This window comes from Anoplophora glabripennis, unplaced genomic scaffold, assembly GCF_000390285.2.
Source record: "Anoplophora glabripennis isolate ALB-LARVAE unplaced genomic scaffold, Agla_2.0 scaffold1205, whole genome shotgun sequence".
NCBI classification, from domain to species: domain Eukaryota; kingdom Metazoa; phylum Arthropoda; class Insecta; order Coleoptera; family Cerambycidae; genus Anoplophora; species Anoplophora glabripennis.
Window position 1 is genome coordinate 86,197 of NW_019417279.1, and position 15,669 is coordinate 101,865.

The following is a 15,669-nucleotide window of genomic DNA, read 5'->3' on the forward strand; positions in this document are numbered from 1 at the left end:
TAAAATAAAAATAAAATAATTATCCTATACAATAAATTATCCAATAACTTTTTTATTTTTCGAGACCGCTAGGTCAATTATTATTATTAGGTTAATTTTACGATTTAAAAAGCTTATTTAGTTTAGTTTTGGTATAACTTTCAAGTCAATTTTAGCCATTTATAAAACCAAAAATCGAATATTTAAATTTTACTAATTACTTGCAAAAACCTTACTCCGGCTACAAAACCAAACAAAATAATCTTTTGAACATTTATATTATAAACATATATCGATAAAAAAAATCATAATAATGTTTATTGTAAATATAATCTAATCCAAAATATTGTAAAAAAGAAAATTTAAATTTGGTGTTATTATAATTTTCTTTAAGACATTTTTTTACTCGCTTTAGACCTTCAATAACATGATTGACCCATACCAAAAAAATATATCTTAAAGTAGAAAATCTGCCGATTATTATGCTTTTTTAGAATTAAAATCTGTTAAAGAACAAAAAGTGTTTATTTTGGTCCATTTTATAATAAAAAACTGTTTTCAAAGCCATTCGGCGAGTAATTTTTTTTTACAACTTTTTTGTTTATAACAATTGACCACGCCGAAAAATATAAAAAAATATGTAAATTATCAGAAAAATACACTATAAAATAAAAAGTTTCATGCTGTAGGTTTTTGTTTTAAAAATTTAGTCGGTTCATGCCCTTTTTTTTAGGGGTGAACAGCTCGCCTATATACATATCATAGTTGGTATATTTTATCATTTATCTTGAAAATAGTACATTCTCACAACATAGACAGGATAAACTACATTTGTGAAGCTTTTTTAGAGTTTTATTGTAATCATATTAAAAATAGGTAGGTATCTTAAAAGACAAACATCAAAAGGGAGATAGAAACACAACCTAACTTGCGAACACTTCATATTATTTATTGTCTGAAGTTATAGTGGCATAATTTTTTTTTATTTATTGGGTATTTTGACATGTGATTTTTTTTTAATTAATAAAACAAACCATTGCGCTAAAGAAATCAATCAATCAAGGGTTATTTTGCGACTATGTCTCAGAATTTACTTAGAAGATGAATTAAAATATACATCTATTCGCTGATTTATTTACTGAAATTAAACATTCTTTGGAATACTAAAATCAAATTAAATATGAAACTGAAAAACATTGAGAAATTATAAAAAATTAAAAAGTTATAGGTGGAAGGTTTGAGGATAGTGGAAAATATAATAAGGAGTTTGCTGGAATATTTTCAATAAAAGTATATGTACGTAATTTATTTATAATTAATTCATAATTTTAATACCGTTTAATAAATGGCTGGTTTATTTTTATTTTATTTTTAATGACCCAACTACAAATTAATTTTGTGGATACTTTCTTCGTAGGCAGATAAATTGTAAAATAAATTAATCAATGATGAAGATAAGCACTTATACAAATGGTACTAAAATTCTATAGCTATTTCCTAATTTTCTAATTCTTTTAATAAACGGAATGTCAAAGTTGATGCATTTCTAATGTGGAACACACTATACAGGGTATTCAGAATTTCTGTTTGTACGCCTGTAACCTTGTGGCATATGAAAACCGATCAAATTGTTAAACAAATCAAAAAATTTGTTACTAAAGTATTATCAACTACAAATCTACCGAGTACCATCATTAGCCTACTCTATTTAAGTGCAATTTAATCAGTGAGTTAATAAAAAAAAAACTTTTATTGGCAGTAACTTGTGTGTCGAAAGTCATATCCATATCAAAAAAGCTCCAGGGATATAAAGAAAGCTCAATAACCTGTTATCTATGGATAGAATCTTATCTTAGTAACAGTCAATTTACAATGAAACAAAATGTTTCAAGTGGTGTACCCCAGGGTTCACTGTCGTCTTACTTCTAGTGTATGTATCTGGATTGCTTTCCTATGCCGATGACTTGAAGCTCTTTTTATCACCTTCTTTGACTTTACAAAATGACCTTGATCTCATTAACCGTTGATGCTTGGAACAGTATGGTGGCAGTTACAGTATGGTCACAGTATGATGGCTTGGAATGGTCAACATGTTGACGTTACATTCACAGAGTCATAGCCGTGAAGTGCCCATGTATCAAAAATTGTAAGAAAATGTAACCAGATCTTTCTAAAACCTTACCACTGTTATCTACTTTTCTTAAGATTTATAATACATATATTCGTCCGCATCTTGAGTTTGCTGTAACTATATAGTCCACTATTCTAGAGCAAGACAGAAGGTGCGATATTAAATTCTCTGTTAGGTTTCAGCATCTTTTTTTCCGAAACAAATCTCACACGCTTTGTATCTGCAGTCTCTGGAGGATGGGAGGATAAGTAGTTATCTCATAATGACATACAGTTTTCACCATGATAAAATCTACTACCGCAATGAAATCTTCGTCCGTGACATGATTAAAGAAGGAACATTTTCACAGACGAACAAAACAGTATTTCTTGCCGATTCGTTTATTTGTGAAACTCATTAACGAACAATGTGATATCCGCGCTTAATATCTTGATTTGATCATTATCTAAATTTGACCCATAAGTAATTTTAATTTTAACAGTTAATATTTTTGTTTTACATGTATCATTTATTTAACTTATTATATTACATTGCATTTATAATCACGTTTATATCTATACATATATTGCAACTGAATGTGTGTGCAATAAGCTTAGGCTTCCACATTAGCAACCAATCACCTACAGCCCACTTTAGACCTAGAATTTGTCAATATGAGCTTTCCTTCATGTTTCCATATGTAGAATGTTATTTACAAATAAGCGAATGAAATTTCTCTTTAAAATTAAACCATTGCTAATTAGTACCGCACTTACTTAATCTCTATCACATTTTGTTCTCAACTTTTAGCTTTATAATGGCCATGGATTACTTCAAGGTGCGATATCCCGGCACGCCAGTGGTATTCGACATGTCCCTAGTTTACATCGCTGTGGCCCTGGCGACCGTGCTTGGAAATAATTTATTAGTTGAAACATTTTCGCTAAATTCCAGAATTAATTTTGGTATGTACACGCTTTTATATTTTAAGTAAAGTATCAAATCAGTATCTGCGCCATTTTCAGGATACATAATATCCTTCCTCACATTAATGTTCGTTGTTCTCTGTGAGGTTTGGTGGGAGGCTTTTGGATCTGCTACTTCCTACACTGTGAATTTAGCTGCAGTAGCTGTAGTTGCCGTTGGGTGCACAGGTACGTGGTTTATTTTTCTCTATATTAATTGTATATTACATAGCGGCAACTAGGTTTTTACCGTACGAGACTGAAGAATAATCAACAGAATGTGATAAAAACCCAGTTGCCACAAGTATCATGTACAATATTTTAACTACAAATGTGCAGTCTTATAAAAATATTTGTTGGATTTTTAACAATTTCTTACCCTTTAAAAATGTTACGCCACTGTAGCCTTTTGATGACTGAATGAATAAAATCATCCTAACTTGTCCAATCTTTACTGCTTAGATTCTTTTCGTTGCTACGGTGACATAAACAATACGCCGTGGTTATAGGCGAGCGGTTTACGACTAAAAAAAAGGCATGAACCGACAAAATTTTTAAAACAAAAACCTACAGCATGAAACTTTTTTATTTTATAAAGTGTATTTTTCTGATAATTTACATATTTTTTTATATTTTTCGGCGTGGTCAGTCAATTATTATAAACAAAAAAGTAAAGGTCTAAAGCGAGTAAAAAAGTATTTTAAAGAAAATTATGATAACACATTTTACAATATCTTGGATTAGATTATATTTACAATAAACATTATTATGATTTTTTTAATCGATATATGTTAACAATACAAATGTTCAAGAGATCATTTTGTTTGGTTTTGTAGCCGGAGTAAGGTTTTTGCAAGTAATTAGTAAAATTTAAATATTCGATTTTTGGTTTTATAAATGGCTAAAATTGACTTGAAAGTTATACCAAAACTAAACTAAATAAGCTTTTTAAATCGTAAAATTAACCTAATAATAATAATAATTGACCTAGCGGTCTCGAAAAATAAAAAATTTATTGGATATTTTATTGTATAGGATAATTATTTTATTTTTATTTTACAAAAATATTAAGAGCAATAAAAGTATACCTATTAATTTATTTTTTATTTAATTTTTAAATAATAAGTTTTTCGTTATTTTCGACAAGTTCTTGAGTTGAAATAAACGTTTCATCATCAATTTCGGATGGAACATTCAGCTGAGCACGCACAGATTCCAGGTTCGATGACAAACAGTTACAATTTTTCGTAGAACATTTTCCACTACATGAACAAAAATATTTTTGAAGCATATCTAACGCAGTTTTTCCTTCGAAATAATTAAAATCCAGACAACCATTTTCAATTTTCCATCCATGTGTCAATGGATCTAGAGTTACAATTTCACTATTTGTAGACTGTTTTTTTATTCGCTTTTGACCTTCAATAAAATAATTGACCTATACCAAAAAAATATATCTTCAAGTAAAAGATCTGCCGATTATTACACTTTTTTTAGAATTAAACTCTGTTCAGTAGTTTTTGAGAAAAAAAATTCCGAAAGTTTGTCGATTTCGTCACTTTTTTCACATTCAATTGTAAATATCTCGGAAGCAAAGCATTTTTCGAATTTCTGTCAAAGAACAAAAAGTGTTTATTTTGGTCCATTTTACAATGAAAAACTGTTTTCAAAGCCATTCGGCGAGTAATTTTTTTTACAATTTTTTTGTTTATAGCAATTGACTGACCACGCCGAAAAATATAAAAAAAAATATGTAAATTATCAGAAAAATACACTTTATAAAATAAAAAAAGTTTCATGCTGTAGGTTTTTATTTTAAAAATTTAGTCGGTTACCTTCATTTAGAAGCATCTTTTTAAGGGTGAACCGCTCGCCTATTAAAGTCGCCACATTATTTATGCCTATTACTGTATCTTGCGCTTAATTTTGATAGAAAAGTGGATCACAAAGTAGAAGTGTATGCTTTGTTAAGTGAATTCGAGAGATTTTGAAGGAGAGATATCAGTGATAGTAAAGGAAGCTACAGATTTACTGCCTGTAAAGTGCAAGGTATGAAAAAGAAAACAACAGTTTTACGTAATGATCGATTCAGTAAAGAAAACAAGCTAATAATATCAGTGGAGTTTAAAAAATTATTCATATTGACGAATCTATGGCAACAGAATACCCCACTATCTCCTCTAGTAAGATATCCTTTAGCGAATCTGTCCCAGATATTAAAATAGAGAATCAGAATTTTTATATCTTTTTTTGTCGTTATATAAAACTCTCCCAGGGATTCTAGAAGGGCCTCAATTTCTTTTGGACATAAGACCAAAAGACCTCAGGATTTTTATAAATATGGTCAATTGTGCAAAATAATACACTCATATGATTTTTAGTTATCTTACCTGGCCGTGTCTCTTTAGATTTAACAAGAAATTTAGACATCAAGTTAATATTTTTGGACAAAACACGTGCTCTATTTTTTTTTCTGTCAAATTGGACTTACATTGAAAAAATTACAAAGGTGGCGTTGTTTCTCAAATTTTCGGAAAACTAGTATATCAATAATTAATAACTCTTCAGCAACATTTTTGTATTTTGAAATTTCTACTTAATGAAAAATAACTAAACCTCTGAAGAATTATTAAATTTTAGTATTGCCATAGCCTAAATGTGTTTTTGTGGTTTGCATATACAAGGTGTTAACGAAATAAGTATTCAAAATTGGAGAGTATGTAAAACAGGTCGAAATATGATGAAAACCTTAGTAGAGTTTTTGTCAGTGGCGGCACCTAAGGGAGATACAGCCCCTTGAAGAAAATGCGGGATTATGGGACAAATTTTGCATTTTTTTTTGTACGCAATTTTTTCTACTTCCTGAACCGAAAATATAAAAATTTATCATATTTTGCATAAAAAAGGTACTCTTGTTAGATTTTAATAGCATAAGCCGTTTTCTATACTGCAAAATAAGTTCATCAAATTGTGCCATGAGAAAATTACGTTAACACCTTGTATAATAAAAAGAAATAATTAAACAATTATTATATTAACAGTTTTTTGATGATGAAGCTTCAACGAGTCAGACTGAATTTTTTAATTGAATAAGTTAAAAAAATGACGCACTGCAATATTCAAACACATACAAAAATCTCGAATATATCTTATCTGGTGTCCAGAGAAATTTTAAGATTCAGTTACTAGTGGAATATTTACATTATTGAAACCACTTTATTTTTCAGTACAACAATCAAGTTTCTATGGTTATACAAGTATGCTTCCTCCAAAATATACACAGGCGGTTATGGTGGGAGAAAGTAAGTTATTCATTTTCTAGCTGTTTGTTTTGGTTTGTTCTTAATAAGTTTTCTGATATATGTTAAGTAAAACATGTTCGCATCTACCTTTACTTCATATTTATCTATATTTAATTTCGTACAGATCTAACAGAAATGACGCATTATTGTCTTAGTTCTTCTTAAAGTTAAAGGACTTTATTTGAACGTCAACAATACAATGTATTTGTGAAGGGATGATTATATAATCCTTTTTGTATGTTTTCGACAAATATTTTATTCAAAATCTATTGTTAAAATTGTCGAAAACGATACAACATAATCTTCTAATAGTAGAACAATTTCCGGGTTAGTTTCCACGTCGTCGTCTTTCCTTCAGAAGAAACTGAGAAACTTTTAATATTTCTTCTGTAGAGGAGAGCAATGTACCTCTCAAAATGTCATGAGATCTAATCCGATGGTGTGGCAACCATCCTATAAATTACTCAGCTATTGACAATTGATCGAGAACCTGCATACCAAGTTTCTAACATTCATGATGATCAGCAAATCAGTCTTAATAATAGATACCTATATCGAGTGTTTCACTTAAAAAATCGTATGCTTGGTTCAGAACTTCTATGAATTCTATATTCTTGAGGCAGAAGTTTTTTCATGTAATAAACATACGTAGAATGCAAGAATAGAATAGCAAGCGTCACTGAGTATTTTCTTCAATATTCTACCTTTCTCGCTACTGAGATTTCTATATAAGCTTAGGTCACTGAAGATGATTTTCATCCCCTTATACGCTTGACTTCTATCAGGTCAACACCATAATTTGCCAGCATTGTGGCTGTGGAGCGACGGAAACAACGGCCAGTATACATTTCCGAATTAAGTAATTCCAAGAATTTGGCATTTTGCTTTAGAATACTGTACAAGCTATTTATTCCTTCAGATTGGATGGTACACTTTTTATAATTGTACTTTAACTGATAAAAAAATCATGTCATCTGTTTTATAAGTAATACATTTTAGGTACCTCTGGAGTATTTACTTCTATGGTAAGAGTCCTTACAAGATTCTTTATTAAGGAACTGAGGGGAAGTACTATATATTTCTTCACTGTATCAGTTTCATCAGTAACGACTTGCTTTGCAACGTATCATCTTATAAGAAGAACCGATTTTATACAATTTTACATTGCATTGTGTGAAAGAGCCAAAACTAGAATTACCTTAGAGCCTACGGAAGATGCTGGTTTAGTAAGTATCTGTAATTCTTTTATACACTAACGAAATACAGTATGTCCATTGGTATTTTTGGTATTTAAATGTTCATTTCGACGTCTATAATGGAAACATTGACGAAATTTCATATACACTGCAGTTTTCAAAATTAACTACAGAACTGACAAATAAATCTAATTTTTGAACAAGCCTAGTAACCACTTCATCAGTTTAGAGTCTCGAGAGACATATCGATCTTCTTCTTTTCAGAAGAAGTTCTCTAATCGGTCTTATATTTGAGGCTCCAAATTCGTCTCAAGTTTTAACTCCTTTTTGGTTGAAATTATCGTAATTTTTCTAATTTCTACTGCTTCTCTGTAGATTTTTAGTCCAAATCTTCTTTCTAGAACTATAATATTATTTTGGTGAACCTACTCGGTGTCTATATCTACTCTGTGTTCTGCCACTATTGATATATCTCCATTGTTATTTTTTAAGTGATACTTATGTTTCTTTAAGAAGCACGACTTAGGAAAAGCTACTTCTAACTCTCCTGAGATTATATAAACGTCCTTAATTGAGTATTTTCTTAAGAGATCTTGTCTGTACATCCTTGCCTACAGAAAGAAAAGTTGTTTGGAGAAGCATCTGGCAGGATCACTTAAAAATTGACAATGGAGAACCAGGCAGATACACGACATCTAACAGACTCGATGGGAATGACAGGAAGGCAATAGAAATTCAGGAAAGTCCAGCAGCAAAGAATGATACGATTGACACTTGCACAACAAAAGCTCCACAAAAACTTGCAAATCATGAAAATTTTTATTTTTATTTTAAGTAACTCGCTTGCTTTATATAAATTTTAGATCGAAACCAACGATTCCCAATATGGGGTCCTGAAAATTCAAAACAGCCCTCCTCCTACAGGAAATGCTCTGAGTTTTGCCAATCCAGCGTATGAGCCTTCCGCTCCCGTGCCGACGTATAAAGTGGAAGACGTAGTTATCAGGGGTAGGCAGAGTGTCAGTAACAATGGAGTAGGCCTCAGCTCTATCAAAAGTAAGTAGTTAATATCACTATGGACTAATTTCAACGTTTTCCTTTTTATTTTCGACACCGCAGTATCTGTATTTAAATATCTTCTAAAACAACTAATTTTTAGACCTAGTGAGGAATTAAATTATCTGTTTTGTATGGTGTTAGTTTTGGAAGAGGAGATGAGTGCTCACATAGATTGCTGATGTGCACTCTAGAACACAGAAAGTGAAATTTATTTATTTAGGCATTTTAAAAATTTTAGACTGAATGTATAATGAATGTGTACATACCCAGACTCAACCTCAATTGGACATCCATTTTATATCCACTTTTGTTACTTAATCATATCCAGAAATCGTTATCCTTTGGATGCCCATTTTACGTCTGCTTATGACTATCAAGACGTTAGATCGTTTGGACGTTCAATGGACATGCAGCAAATTACAATAATGATAAGCTATTATAAAGGTCTACACAACATTTTTAATGTGCATAACCACCATAGCAAACATATCTAGCATAGCTCTATGTAGTCATAACATTGACTATTAACCTAATATAGTAGAAATTCTCTTTCTGTCTATATTTTTCAGGGGGCATCCAAGCTAGGTGGGAAGTCACAAAAGCCATATACCCTTACATGATATCGATATGTTTAGTCTATTTCGCGACATTGTGTCTCTACCCTGGCATAGCCTCGGAAGTGATTAGTTGCCACCTGGGATCTTGGATGCCGATCCTAATGATGGCTCTCTTCAACGGTGCAGACTTGCTCGGGAAGATGCTGGCGTCTTCAGCGCGTTATTGGACAGGAGCTCGACTCGTTCGTTGCTCTGTTGCAAGACTGATTATGATACCATTAATGATTATGTGTGTAGCTCCAAGGGCCAATCCTATATTCTCGGCCGAAATTACGGCTTTCACATTTTCTATATTTTTGGGATTAACTAATGGTGTCCTAGGGAGCGTTCCTATGATTCAAGCGCCTACTAAAGTGGAAGATAGACATAGGGAACTCACTGGTGAGTATTCAGTTTTATTAACATCTATCTTTAACTATCTATCTTTAATCCCTTTATTTCAGTTTTGTAATTTATGCGTGTTATCGGTTTAGACTTTAGGCGTTTTGAAAGACATTCACTTTCTTCTTCAAAAGTCTAGATTACTCTCTTCGTAATATATTCGTAAAATATTTACTATTATTATTATTATGTAACATTAGGGCGAACCAATTCTAACCTAACATTCCCAAGGAACTATATAATGACATTTTAAGTGGCTGAATAACACCAAAACTTATTGCTTACTGCAGAACACCATGTCCAAAATGCTCAAAATTTATAAACAAGATAAAGGGAATTTAACTAGTTTTGAGATATTATAAATTATAGTTATATGGAGTGGCTAAATCAACCTTTTGCACTGCGATCAACCATAGGTCTTAGATCTCCATGGAAGTTAGAGATATTCATCAAGCCTTAGTTTTCTTAGGCCCATACTCCTGACAGAACATACATAGGCTATCTTTTTATGATCCAACGTTATTCAGATGTTTCCTGAGTCTGCAATGTCTTGTTAGCAGTCCTATCAACATCCTTATTATTATTAGGTCTGCCACTAACTCCTTCGATGGGCCCTATAAAAACTTCTTGGCTTGCTTTTGTGTAGGGGTTTCGTGTCACAATTTTTGGTCTTATCTTTCAACAATTTCTGCTAGAATGTCTTATTAACGCAAAGAGTAATGTCACAAGAAGATTGAGGTACCTGTTGGGCTATAGAATTAGCATAATAGCCTATTCCGGCTAACTCATCTGCCTTCTTATTGCTACGATATCCTTGGTATCCAAACTAAAGCTACGTCGTTCTTATTCCTAGTTTACCAAAACATCCAAACAGCTCCACTACATTGATCTGGCAAGAACTGATTGCCTTTAGCGTTGTCTGACTGTTGGAGTAAATATCCAGATTATATCCTAGTGAGTATGGTTTAAACAGAAAAAATTGAAGAAGCTTTGGAAGAACTTCTTCGAAAACTCATTGTAGAAGACAAAAGATGAGAATTTCGTAAACTGAGTATCAGATTCACCGGCTTCTTCATTTGTAGTCAGTTTTATGAAAAAGAAATAAAGATAGCTACTAACGATTTATATGAGAGTTCACCTTTATACTGTTTTTGCCAACATCTTCGTTGGAATGTTCGGGAAGAAAACCCTGAAGTTATTAACTCCCAGACAAGTGTTGATTCAATGATTGTCATCAGATTTCATGGATATACAAATTTCTGAACCATATTAATGAATAACATCTAGACACCATCTTCAAAGTGGAACTGAAACAAAACGGTATCTCGGTACCGTACTCCAAGGACCTGGTGTATACATTGCACAAGCAGAGAAACAAAAGTGTCACAAGGAAAATAGTAGTCCGATAGGGAAATAATAGAAATCCAGAAACAACAATGATTTCAACCGAGACGATGGCTTAAAACTGCAATTTGAAAGCAATTCGTACGTAAAAATGACCGGAACTTCACAGATCAGCGGTGTGAGACCATGCCCTGGAATGTCATTAACTAATTCATACAACAAACCTTGCAGAGGATTTTTATTTTCTGTTTGAGAACAAGAGCGATATGTATCTAGAAACGTGAAATCCAAATCGACGACGTGGCATACGCCTAGAAAATCGTTTAGTCATTGACGGAAAAACTTTCGAATAAGATATTTTTGGTTCTATTTTAGTTCTTGCGATACTGTAAAATGGTTAGTTATTTAAAACATATCTGCAATAAAATACATGGTGGGTTTTTTAATGTTCTTTCATTCATTTCTATTTTCTTTTTTAATTGCAGAAAAGCCGAAGCAAACACATTTTTTGTAATATCAACTATCAAAATTCTTCAAAAATATAAAAAAGTATTAAAACAAACACATTAATATAAAAAATAATGTATTAATTTCTTCTGAATTTTATAGGTAATATGATGACTTTGCTGTACATGTTTGGGTTAGCAGCTGGATCTTTGGTGGCATATTCTCTAGAAAATATCCTAAGTCCAGTACAAGAACATCCATGTGCACCTTCGACTAATCCCCTTCAGTCCAAAATAGATATTACATCAAATGCAACAGCTGATATATTAAACAATGCTCCGTCTACAAATTTGATAAATATATTATCATCATATATTATGTCAACAGTTGTGGAACTAAATACAACTGATATAAATAAATAAATGGTTTTTGTTAACATATATCGTCTATGTTAGTCTTTCATTGTATATTAAAAAATGAAACGAATTATTGGTAGTGTTATTTCAGAGAATAAAAAAAAAAAAATTAACGGTAGCGTATGTCATGTCTTAAATGTTATTGCTACTCAGTGCCTACTTATAAGCATTGCTTTGTACATGACATACCTATTGCTACGAAGTGATCTACTAATCTATAGATGCTGTGAATGCATGATTAGTGTCACACTAGGTGGAATAATCTTTTTAACTAATGATATTATGGGAAACACATATCTAATGACTCTCCGGAACAATGATTTTAGCTATTAACTAGATATTGGGGATGTAATTCACTAGTTTCAGTAGTTGTAGTAGTTGTTTCAGTTTCTCTCTCAATATTAGCAAAACTTCCAGTTTGGTGTGTTTCTCTGTAAACATCTTCACTTTTATGGAAATTGTCCTCATAAAAGCCTATCGGGAACATGTCTAAGTAGTGTTTATAATGAACAACAAAAATATATCTGCTCTTTTAACGAAAAAGGTTCATATAAAATACACGCACATGCGTATCTCTCGCGAAATGCGTAATTGGCTATTGCATTCTGTCATCTGTTTTATCGTACCTACTGCCGTTGTTATCTCCATTGTCCATGGCAAATTTATAGTGTCTGTTGTTTGTTTGAACAAGGGTAAGTACTTAAAACGATATGTATATATGTTCTATTTGCAAATTTAAATATTGTACAATTGAAAAATATAAAAACCATTAATACATGTTTACATCTATATTGGAAAGGTAGATAATTTTCTTGTTTGTATACCTACTAATTGTTATATGTTACTGATATCATATACAAGGTGTTTCACCTAAGAGGGATTCTTCTGTAACTCTGTAACTGTATAATTTATAAAAAAAATAGTTTTCATAAAAGTTGTGGTAAAAAATCATGTGGGCTATGTAAAAAAGTATTTTTAGCTTTATAGGGTGTTTCATTTCGCATGGGCGTTATATAACTTTAGTTTATAATAAAATAAACTAGAGTTTATTAAATGTACATGGTGTTTAAAACTATATTCAAAATAATCAGAAATTTTGAAAAAAATCACGATTTCAGCTCTCTAAGTGAGGCTAGATAGCGTCTAAACCGTAAGATTTAGAAACCTGCAGATTTCACAGTTTATTTTGGCATAAATTACACTATATTTTTATCTGTGAGCAAAACGTGTACGTTATTCAGACTCGGAAATACTGAGACCTACATTTTTAATAATCTTACGAGTACGAAAATTTTGTTTTTTCAAATGGAATGGCCCATATTAATTGTCACGTGTGAATGCAAAATTAAATGCCCTTTCGACTGATATAAGTTGTCCATACTTATCTCCAACTGTTTTCCAGAAAAATCACGTTCTTTTCTAATGTCCGAAAAAGTAGGTAGCTATGTAACAGCGTCAAGAAGGCCTTGTAATTGTATTAGTACAACATCGATACATCATAGACCTTATAAACTACTGGACTCGCCCAACTGTCATTTTGCCTATATAAACAGCAATCGCTCAGACGTGTGCGAGAGAGATGGAGCTAGTAAGGGCTTAAGCTTCGTTCACAGAATTTCGATTGCAGTGCACCTACATTTAATTCAACCAATCAGCTAGCTATACTCGATCCCTTACCCCTTTTTTCTGTTGGGCCGTATTCAAAGACTATAAAAATAATATAGACTAAAAGACAAAAAATTTTAATTTTTTTCCAGTAGTGTACGTATGTAAAAGGGTTTATTATATTACTGTCCTAATTACAGTACAATATTTGAATTGTTTTAGCTATAATATTCCAAATAGTTTTTGTAATGCCTTATTTATGTATTTCTCCATTTATTTTCCTCATATCGTAAACTCGATCGGTTAAAATTACTGTAAGCTCTTGTGACGTAGTTGTTCCAAATATTTCATATTTTCTTGCTTTGCAGAACTATATAAATTGAAACTATCTCGATGCTTTCTTGGTTCAACATATTATTTGAAGAGATTTTTGCTGGAGCACATTATAAGTACATTTCAGTTAAAACTTTTTCTTTATATTCGGTTTGATGTTAAAAATTAATTTGAAGAGTAACACATTTAAAGCGGCAAAATTTTGACGTTAAAATGACATTTTGAGGATGGAGGAAATAATATGATCTAATAAGTTATCATCAAAGACAACTCTACTTGGTCATTATTTTCAGAAAGATGCGAAAAGTATAAACATGTTGGTACCATCATAACTTCTTCCCTACCTACGAAATTTAATTTTTTCTCCACTTAAACGTCTCTTTACGCAATTTATCGCAGGACACGATTGCACCATATTTCGTTTTTACAGATCATTTTATATACACTAACTAAATCACACAAAAATTCAAGAAATCAATCAATAATGTCAATACATGACATTTACTTCAAAGTTTGTTTACGGCATTTTGTACCGGTATACCCGTGTACCATCATTTGTTTTACCGGTATTTGCCTTAACTAGCTTCAGTTTATTTAAACTTTTTGACAAACACTCCATGCTCACCGATGTTGAATAGTCTTTAAAAACCGAATTCGTTTGTGTATTAATCAAAATTGATGTAAATCAATTGTGATCATTGATGTAAATCAGCTGTCTAAGTATTCTTCTCCTTGTTGTGTTCCGAGTTTCAGTTTGTTTCGTTTTGTTTTAGTTGTTGTTAGTGGTTTACTTTTGTTTGTCAAAACACTTTTTAAACATGCCAGTAAATATTCACACTGTCAGTCCCAGGCCTGATAAAATGTAAGAGAAAAGTGGTTTTGCAAGGCCTTCTTGACGCTATTATTAACAGCGTTGATCGGATGAGTACACTCCCACGCAAGTTGTCTTCGCAAAACCCTAAGACTTTGACCATGTCGATAATCTCTTCAATAGAAGAAGAAGTCGGATTGCCCGACCCACGTCAAAAGTTTTACAACTGATTTATTATAAAATGACATCATCGCTTACAACGTTAGTAGTGATTGTAGCGAGTAGTTGTTGTACCCTCAGTACCTGAGATTCCAGCGTGCAAATAAAACGTTCTGATAATTCTTGTACCAAGACACTCAAGAATTTACCACTTGCCCAAGGCGGATGAACACGGTTGCTTCATCAAAACATGAGTCTTACTTAGGAACCAGTCCACAGCAAGTTTAATTAAAATTCATCTTAACATTCTCCAGATATTACAAAAAACATAATTTTTTTCAAGAACTTTGACAATCAATAGCAGAGGAGCCAGATGTTTTTTCTCGATGGAAGTTAGGTCAGATCGTCTTCTTTTGAGCCAAAGAATGTCGCAGAACCTTTTTGATCATGTGCTTATGGGACACTATATTATGCAATTTTCCTATGATCGTTTTTTCAGTGTAGTTGAAAAAAATTTTGGTTTCCCAGGTAAACTATCAATTTGGTACTTTAAGCATCTATTTTTTCTAAACAGTAAACTGAATCTATCTTTTTTCTCGAAATCTAATAATTTTGAATTGACGAGACATTTTTCGAGCAAAATTTACAATTCAGAAATTCAGTCATTTTCCTTAAGAGATCCATAGGTGTGGAAAAAATTTTCAAAAAGGGGAGGTAGGGAATGAAACAAGATTATTTTTACTGCTTGTCTTGTCCCATGTACCAAATTTGATTCGGATAGGTACCTAATATTAATTTTCAGATATTACTAAAAGCCGATCCAAAAATAAAATTCACAATGTTTCGTTGATTACTATAATCATCGAATAATAATATTACGACTAGAAAGGTAGGCAAACTTCGCTGACGCGAAGTTTGACCTTTCTCTCGGGCCTTCGGCCCTCG

At 31.9% G+C, this 15,669-nt stretch overlaps 1 protein-coding gene across 1 annotated transcript in view; it reads left to right on the forward strand.

The window, feature by feature from the left end:
* The window catches only part of LOC108916101 (equilibrative nucleoside transporter 4), a 17,206-nt gene extending 5,384 nt beyond the window's left edge, over positions 1 to 11,822 (forward strand). The window contains exons 2-8 of the mRNA XM_018722301.1: positions 2,900 to 3,054; positions 3,115 to 3,243; positions 6,282 to 6,356; positions 7,356 to 7,582; positions 8,416 to 8,608; positions 9,181 to 9,609; positions 11,563 to 11,822. Coding sequence (XP_018577817.1) covers positions 2,900 to 3,054; positions 3,115 to 3,243; positions 6,282 to 6,356; positions 7,356 to 7,582; positions 8,416 to 8,608; positions 9,181 to 9,609; positions 11,563 to 11,822 — 1,468 coding nt within the window. The remainder of the gene's footprint in view (positions 1 to 2,899; positions 3,055 to 3,114; positions 3,244 to 6,281; positions 6,357 to 7,355; positions 7,583 to 8,415; positions 8,609 to 9,180; positions 9,610 to 11,562) is intronic.
* Positions 11,823 to 15,669: the final 3,847 nt, after the last annotated feature.